This window comes from Larimichthys crocea, chromosome II (assembly GCF_000972845.2).
Source record: "Larimichthys crocea isolate SSNF chromosome II, L_crocea_2.0, whole genome shotgun sequence".
NCBI classification, from domain to species: domain Eukaryota; kingdom Metazoa; phylum Chordata; class Actinopteri; family Sciaenidae; genus Larimichthys; species Larimichthys crocea.
Window position 1 is genome coordinate 1,185,999 of NC_040012.1, and position 9,073 is coordinate 1,195,071.

At 51.1% G+C, this 9,073-nt stretch overlaps 1 protein-coding gene across 6 annotated transcripts; it reads left to right on the forward strand.

Annotated features, from left to right (window-relative positions):
* Positions 1–254: 254 nt before the first annotated feature.
* Positions 255–8,717, forward strand: slc39a6 (solute carrier family 39 member 6). 6 transcript variants are annotated; one of them, XM_027288237.1, is made up of 12 exons: positions 255–533; positions 2,573–2,808; positions 3,162–3,681; positions 3,768–3,924; positions 4,010–4,102; positions 4,189–4,358; positions 4,451–4,648; positions 4,739–4,823; positions 4,948–5,349; positions 5,435–5,515; positions 5,593–5,783; positions 6,262–8,717. In XM_027288237.1, exons 1-12 carry the CDS (start codon positions 270–272, stop codon positions 6,412–6,414), a joined length of 2,550 nt encoding a protein of 849 aa, XP_027144038.1. In that variant the 5' UTR covers positions 255–269; the 3' UTR covers positions 6,415–8,717. The 6 variants fall into 6 exon arrangements, with proteins under 6 accessions (XP_027144038.1, XP_027144056.1, XP_027144041.1 ...); XM_027288255.1 differs by having other exon boundaries at positions 410–533; positions 2,595–2,808; positions 6,262–6,414; XM_027288240.1 differs by lacking the exon at positions 255–533 and adding an exon at positions 689–928 and having other exon boundaries at positions 6,262–6,414.
* Positions 8,718–9,073: the final 356 nt, after the last annotated feature.

Here is a 9,073-nt window from a genome sequence, read left to right on the forward strand (position 1 = left end):
ACATGGATGAAGGACTACAAACAGGGATGAAGGAATACAGACATGGATGAAGGACTACAAACATGGATAAAGGACTACAGAAAAGGATGAAGGACTACAGACATGGATGAAGGACTACAGATATGGATGAAGGACTACAGATATGGATGAAGGACTACAGATATGGATGAAGGACTACAAACATGGATGAAGGTCAGTGTGTGCAGCAGAGGACGTGCAGATGGAGTCAGAGTGAGCTAAACTTTATTATTTCTGTTCTTCATCATCACATGACGTCATCATGCCATGTGCTGTCATCATGCCATGTGACGTCATCGTGCCATGTGACGCTCAGCGCCCCCTGCTGGCCGCGTTCCGCTCCGCTTCTTCCTCCTCCTCCTCCTGCGTGTCTCAGATTTCCGGCAGTCCCTGAAGGCGTCACACCAAACCACATCCATCATTATTATAACGGAGACAGAAGCGGACCGAGCGGACCGGGCCGTACAGAGCCGGACCGAGCCGTACCGAGCGGACCGAGCAGCGTCCACAGCACGGTAAGTCAGCTCCGCGTGTCCGCCCCGCGCGGCTGGCGGGCTGCGTTCAGTTTCCGGGTTTTGCCGCCTTTTGTTGCACACGGCACCGGGACCGGGGCTGGTGCTGAGCGCACAAACCCAACGTGTTACTGTTTACACACACACTCACACACACACACACACTCACACACACACACACTCTCAGACACGCGTGGACGGTTCTCCGTGTTCATGGCCTGATATCACCGGGACCCAGCTCCAGCCTCGGCGGCCACACGAGGCCCGGGCCCGGGCCCGTCAGCCGCCGTGTGCCGGGCTTCCTTTACCGGAGGAGTTACCGGAATACCAGCGGCTAGCAGGGCGGGCTAACGGAGCTAATTCACGGTAACAGACGAGGAGAGGCGGAGGAGCTGCCGGTAATTACCTGAACGTTAATTAATTAATTAAACATTCAGACTGTTAGCCGCGTGCTCACCTGACAGGTGTTTTTAAGTAATCTGATTACTCAGAAGCTGCTTTGTGTGTGTGTGTGTGTGTGTGTGTGTGTGTGTGTGTCCATCTGTGCACACACTCATGACGTCATGTGTACGTGTCCGTTAAACGGTGACACCCGGTCATTGTGAAACTCCGTTAATCCCCTTTAATCTGTCCAGATGAAAGTTTCATCACTGAGACACAAATGAAGGGAAACTTTCCATAAACCTCTGGAAACTTTCCAAGAGAAGTTAAGAAACTTCAGAAACTCTGCAGACTGTCTAAAACCTGGACGCAGTCTCTGTGACGTCCCCGCAGACTGTCTAAAACCTGGACGCAGTCTCTGTGACGTCCCTGCAGACTGTCTAAAACCTGGACGTAGTCTCCGTGACGTCCCCGCAGACTGTCTAAAACCTGGACGTAGTCTCCGTGACGTCCCCGCAGACTGTCTAAAACCTGGACGTAGTCTCCGTGACGTCCCCGCAGACTGTCTAAAACCTGGACGTAGTCTCCGTGACGTCCCCGCAGACTGTCTAAAACCTGGACGTAGTCTCCGTGACGTCCCCGCAGACTGTCTAAAACCTGGACGTAGTCTCCGTGACGTCCCCGCAGACTGTCTAAAACCTGGACGTAGTCTCCGTGACGTCCCCGCAGACTGTCTAAAACCTGGACGTAGTCTCCGTGACGTCCCCGCAGACTGTCTAAAACCTGGACGTAGTCTCCGTGACGTCCCCGCAGACTGTCTAAAACCTGGACGTAGTCTCCGTGACGTCCCCGCAGACTGTCTAAAACCTGGACGTAGTCTCCGTGACGTCCCCGCAGACTGTCTAAAACCTGGACGTAGTCTCCGTGACGTCCCCGCAGACTGTCTAAAACCTGGACGTAGTCTCCGTGACGTCCCCGCAGACTGTCTAAAACCTGGACGTAGTCTCCGTGACGTCCCCGCAGACTGTCTAAAACCTGGACGTAGTCTCCGTGACGTCCCCGCAGACTGTCTAAAACCTGGACGTAGTCTCCGTGACGTCCCCGCAGACTGTCTAAAACCTGGACGTAGTCTCTGAGACGTCCCCGCAGACTGTCTGAAACCTGGACGTAGTCTCCATGTGAATCATTGGTGGCATGAACGGGGAAATCAGCTACAGAGACCAAAACAGTTTTTTGTACCAGGCTGTAAACATGTTTATTTCTGCTGTGAAGTTGGACATTTGGACATTTGGACATGGGGACTTGTGTGTTCCAGTTAGAACAAGGTGCTAAAGTTCTGGTTGTCCTGTGGACGTGGTTAATAAATTCCCCTCAGTTTCTCTTCCTCTGAGTCGGTCACTCGATCGACAGATGTGTCACAGGTCCATGCTTCATCATCCGGTCCAGTCGTCTTTTTCTTTCATCACTTTGTGGCTGAAACGTTGGGTCAGCTCATCACCTCTGTTGAGTCCCGTCATGAGACTGGACTGAATATTCATTGTTTCATTTTCTGCTCCGTGTAGATTTGATTCAGACGTTTCAGCTCTGAGCTGCTCGTGGAAACAAAAGATCGCGACTGCTTTAACTTTGCAAACATGCTGATGCGTCTTAATGTGTTTCAGATCGTTCTTCTTCCCCCTGCAGAGACGATGGATGAGAACACGAGTCGAGTCATCGCGGTCGCAATGTTTCTTCTCGCCGCGAGCTTGCCCAGCTGCGGCGGCGGGTCGACCGGTGTAGACTGCAGCCCGTCGACAACCACAGAGACGAGCGGCGCCGCGCGTTTACTGTCGGCTGTGGTCGACACGCAGAGAGCCGAGCGGACCCAGAGGCAACACCTGGAGGCTCTGTTCAACAGGTGAGCTGCTGACGGGGACGCACACAACGGCTTAGTCAAACAAACAGAGCTGCTGTGTGACGCTCCTGTCTACTAATTAGACGTTCGTTACAGCGACTTAATCCATCGAGCACAAAAACAGTAAACAAAGAGCGGCTCTTAAAAAACCACACTCAGGGATGGAGCTCAGTTTTTACAGCTGAAAGAAAAAAGAAGTAAATGTGTTATACTGAAAGTCTTTGAAAATGCTGCGTGTTCACTTTGAGGTCATGAATAAGTGAACATGTTTGTTATATTTAGAGTTACAGGAGTCCAGTGAAATATTAATCCTCCGTACAGAAATAGTGAACTCTCCTCCTGATGTTTAAACACAGATATGGAGAGAACGGCACCATCTCTCTGGCCGGGTTGAAGCGCCTCTTACAGAACGTGGGCTTGGATCGCATCAGGACGGTTATGGTGCAACATCACGAGCAACCGGGCCACCATGACCAGCACCGCCACCACCATCATCATCATCACCACCACCAGCACGAAGGCCACCATCACCAGAAACACGTCCACAAGGCCAAAGATCAGGACAGCCATCACAACCTGCAGACGGCGGCGGCGGCGGTGGCTCAGGCGGTCGGCACCACGGTGGTGTACAGCGCTGAGCTGGTGGTGAGACGAGATGGCATCCCAGAAAGCACCAGGGCGTCTGCCGGACTGGTCACTGAAAGCCAGACGCAAGCAGCCGCTGTCAGCCACGGGGATCATCATGACCATAATGACAGTCACGACCACGATCACGACCACGATCATGACCACGATCACGACCACGACCACGATCATGATCACGACCACGATCACGATCACGATAACAGTCACAACCGAAGCACGGACAGCGTTGAGGTACGACATTGTCTTCCAGTTTCCAGCTCGGCATTGTTTTGTTTTGTTTTCCTGTATTTAATACTTGAGTTTTTTGCTGTGTCCAGTGTCTGAGCGCCTCCAACATCCTCGCCTCACACGGGATGTCTGAGGAGGTGGGCGTGACCCTCAGCGACTTCAGCTTCCTCTGCCCCGCCCTCCTCAACCAGATTGATAGCGGGGCGTGCATCCTGCACGGAGACGCCGCAGGACACGAGGAGAGAGGTAGGCGAGCTTCAGAATCTACCTTCCAGTGAACATGTAGTTTTGTAGTTGATGTGATTGATTTTCATCTGCCTTTCATTTCCAGACCATAAACACAGCCACGGTCACCACGGTGACCACAACAGCTCCCACCACGACCATGGCGAGCGCTCTGAAAGTGGCAAAAGCATCACGATAGGTAAGGCGACGGCCGAATCTGGCCGATGTTCTTCCGCTGACGCAGTTTGAAGTTTTGTTTGAGGTGTTTGGTTTCGTGCGTTGCAGCCTGGGTCGGCGGGTTCATCTCCATCACGATCATCAGCCTGCTCTCCCTGCTCGGCGTCGTCCTCATCCCGCTCATGAACAGAGTTTTCTTCAAGTTCCTCCTCAGCTTCCTGGTGGCGCTGGCCGTCGGCACGCTGAGCGGCGACGCCTTCCTTCATCTCATCCCGCACGTGAGTCCGCGTGACGTCCAGCTGTTCAAAACTCAAACTGTATCACAGGAGCCTCCGTTGACTTCATGTCTTTCTGTCTGTGGACTCTTCAGTCTCAGGGAGGCCACCATCACCACCACGAGGATTCTGGGATGAACTTCTCGGAGGGGCATCACCACCACGCCGACGAGCACGAGGAAAACCTGGACGCTGTGTGGAAGGGCCTGACGGCTCTGAGCGGAGTCTACTTCATGTTTCTGATCGAGCACTTCCTGACGCTGGGAAAGATGTACAAGGACAAGAAACAGAAGGTCCAAGTTTGATCCGTTCATGACCTGACTTTCGTTTTTCACTCCGTCTGGAGACGCCGTGGTAAAAATGTGTTCCTGCCGTCCAAACAGATCCAGAAGAAGTGGGACCAGAACGACAAAGCCGATCCAGAGAAGCAGCCCGCGCTGCAAGAGAACGACCTGAAGCCGGCTGAAGGTGAGACGCACACGAGCTGTCACTGTCCATGAGGACCGCTTTGTTTTCAGACGCTCCTGTCTGAGGTCAGTCAGGTGTTTCTGCTCTGTCCGACAGTCGTTGACTTCATTGTGTTTTCCTCCAGATGTGGAGACGAACGGTGCCGGTATATTTGGCGACCACCCGAGCGGGCTTCACGGCGGCGGCGTGGCGGAGGAGGAGCAGGTGATGCTCGCCCCGCAGGTGTCCGTCGTCTCGCCGCAGGGTTACGGCGGAGCGTCGGGGGCCGCGGCCTACACTGCGGAGGACTGCGAGAACAAATGCCACTCCCACTTCCACGACACGGTGGGCCAGGCCGACAGCATGCACCACCACCACCACGACTACCACCACATCCTGCACCACCACCACTCCCAGAACCACCACCCTCACAGCCACTCACACTCCTACTCGGAGCAGCACTTCCAGCAGGCCGGCGTGGCCACGCTCGCCTGGATGGTGATCATGGGAGACGGACTGCACAACTTCAGCGACGGCCTGGCTATCGGTGAGCGGCTGTCACTCACAGATGTTAACATGCTGATGCTTAGTGCACGTGCTGACTCGTGTTTGCGTGTTTTGTCGTCCTGCAGGCGCTGCCTTCACGGAGGGTCTGTCCAGCGGCCTCAGCACGTCTGTGGCTGTTTTCTGTCACGAGCTGCCTCACGAGTTGGGTAAGAGCGTCTGCACGTGGAGCCTCACAGCCTGAACCAATCACAGGCTTATCTCTGGTGTTTACTCTGTTTCCCAGGTGACTTTGCGGTGCTGCTGAAGGCCGGCATGACGGTCCGCCAGGCCATTCTGTACAACGTGTTGTCGGCCATGATGGCCTACTTGGGCATGGTGACGGGCATCTTGATCGGACACTACGCGGAGAACATCTCCATGTGGATATTCGCCCTCACAGCCGGGCTCTTCATGTATGTGGCCCTGGTGGACATGGTGAGTTGTCCTGCATGACGGGAAACAACGAGTTTGTTTTCTCCCAAGACAAACAAGACAAGCGGCCCGCGGTGCCGTCACGGCACAGACGCTGCAGGTAACGTTCACCGGACGGCGTCCAGGAACTGAAGGTTAAGTTCAGGAAGGGGTCGAGGATCCGCTGAGTCAGCAGCATCTGTTGTCGACTCAACAGGTCTCAGCCGAACGTCTGAGAGCAGCAGCCTTCAGGACCAGATGGCCTCTTCACACACACACACACACACACACACACACACACACACACACGTGTGTCCGTTGTTCGAGGCTGCCGCCTTGTGGCCGCCGCTCAGGTGTTCTTCATGATGAGTCATCCTGCACATTGTCACTGATTACTGTGCAGAAGCACCTTACAACTTTCTTCAGTGATCTTGAAGCTGAAGCGTGTAATCAGTCTGATGTTTCTAATCTCCTGCCTCACGTCCGTTATCTTCCCGTGCAGGTGCCTGAGATGCTGCATAACAACGCCGGGGATCACGGCTTCAGCCACTGCGGCTTCTTCCTGCTGCAGAACGCCGGCATCCTGCTGGGCTTCTGCATAATGCTGCTAATCGCCATTTTTGAGCACAAAATCCAGCTGGACCTGGGATACTGAAGGAGAGGAGCTCCATCCTCGGCTTCGTCAGAAGTGTTACGTGTTTTTTTTTTTATTTGCTGTAGACAGAGTCGCCTTGTTTAGTTCGTCCTCATGCTGTAGGAGAAAAGAATCCACGCGGATCAGATGTAACGTAGGAAGTTGCCATGTTTCCTTCTCAGATTTCTTTTGCCTCTTTTTTTGTTTTTTTCAGTTTCTTTGTGTCTTTAGTTTGTTTGTGCTGCTGAGTCACCGGGTCAGTGTTCCAGTCGATACCCCAAGTGCCAAAACAGCCCCACTGTGAGTACTGAAGTACTGCAACAACTACAAGATGAAGATTTAATGCGACAACTTAGTCGATGATTTGTTTGCCTCGTCCGACCAAAACTTAAAGGACCTTCAAATTTTCCCACTTCAGAAGCTGGAATGAGTTTTTATTGAAACCATGAAACAAATCTGCAGCAACGCTAAAAACATTCATATTTCAAACTGAGGCAGGTTTGTTTGACTCTACTTAACTTCAAAATGTTTACTGGGCCGACATACAAAGTGTTAAAGCGAACGGACGCGCTGCACAGACGAAATGTTCAATGTCAGCGACCTGGACGAGATCCCGGATGAGATCTTAGACAGAATCTTTGATGACCCAGAAACAAAAGGTTAATAATTAGTTCTGATATCATAATCGATATCAGAACAGGTGCCATGTAAACGTGCAGGAGGGCCTCTGTTGACCACGGCCAGCAGAGGGCGCCGAGGGTCCGCTGATCAGCAGGACGAGGACTTAAAGACGGTCCACGACGCTGCAGGAGAGAAGAACCCATCACACAGCCTGATCAAGCCATGTCAAAGAAAGTTTGAGCTGAAGCGACAGAAAATCCGTCCACGAAATCACCCAGAGCTGAGTCCGATGAAGGAAGAGGAACTCTGCGGGTCGAACCTTCGACTGTCGCCCAATTTCAAAGTCTGATCGTCGTCTGTAGATTTTCAGAACGAATTTAAGGAAACTCTCGATCTCATGAATCTATTTAGAAAGAGAAGAACGATGATCGTCTCTCCTCTGAAGCTTATTGAAGAAGTCGTGTCGCCGCTCTTCGTCTGTGGGCGGATCTGGATGGTTCTGATCCGTATTCATGGAGCTGAAGAAGACGTCTGAGGACAGAGGTGATGGTCTGTTGTTGGTGGACGGCCATCACCCGATCCTTCTGTGCAGTCTGCATCTGAAGGCGGCTGTTCGAGCGTGTAGAGCATCGGCACGTGTTTCTCTACGGACGCCACGAGTCCGCCGTGTTTCCACCAGAACAAACAAATCAAACGCTGAAACATTTCATCACGTTTCACGTCGACGAATGAGCTCGACATTAGAAATGTCTGACTGCCACCAACGACACGAGCAAACCTCAGCTCCCCAGCTGACCCTCGAGATGGTCCCTGACTGGCCGGCCTTGACCTTTGACCTTTGTCCTCCTCTGTGCGGCGTCTGTCCGATGAATTATGGAAACAGACTCGGCACGTAGACGTTTTTAATTTATTTTATTGTTACAGTTGAAGCGTTAACGTGGCAGCTCAACACTGATGAAAAATAACTTCCATCATTTTCTGTTATCTTTGTCGTTAGTCTTTAATCTTCGTTACAATATTCATCCTGTTCAGTTTAAGTGATCTGACAACAGATGTCCGTAAAAAGAGCGTATATGACATGTACAGTATTAAACTGTATGTATATATTTATGTACACGTCAACGTGCTGTTTGTTGTGAGTCTATGTTACATCGACACCAACCAAAATAATCAAATGAAGCTAAAATCATCACGTCTGCGTCAAGTTTCTCAAAGTTTAAATGTTCATCGAAACGAACTCGTCGTCACTCGAACTTTGATTTATTTATTGATTCTATCTGGAAGACGGCGCAGCAGCTGAAACGAGTCGAGAGGTTGAACTTCTTATTTCATCGCACGTTTGTTGGTTGCGTTCGTATTTTCGAAACGTCTCCGCACGAGAGAGAAAAATCATTTGAATGTTTTTCACGTTCAAACAGCTGAAATCATCTGTTTCTTTTTTAAATGTATTTTTGTCACCATGCATGTTTTGTTTTTTTTTTTCTAAATGCAAAATGTGTATTAAAAAAACTGTTACGACCACACCGGCCTCAACAATCAGTTGACGCAACAGTTGCCGATTTGTGCAACTTTTTGACCTTGCAGTCAACCTGTTCTGCTGTAAATGGTGTTTCTGTTATTCTGTCCACCTGCAGCGAGCTTCAGGCAGCTCGACTCACTTTGTCTGTGACATTCCTCAACACAAATAAACTCGGTCGCCTTCACACGACGCTCGGCCTGACGCTCTTTGTTACTGCTCGGTGAAAAACCTCAGCATCGTTCTGTCTCCACGTTTTCTTCATTTCTAGTTTCACTGCATGAATGTTTTCATATCGTCCTGCAGAGGTTTGAACTCTTGATCCAGACAGATGTTTAAGTTCAGACGTTAGACACGTTCGCTTCCTTCAAGTGGTGAACGAAGTCATTTAGTAATGGTACCAATAAACGACATGAAAGAGTGAGTTCATAACCATCAGCTTCATTTATTGCAGCAGTAAAAGCTGGCGAGACAGGCACACTATACAGTTTATTATTCACCATACTTATTATTATGCATACTATATTCCTCTTCTGTACACTT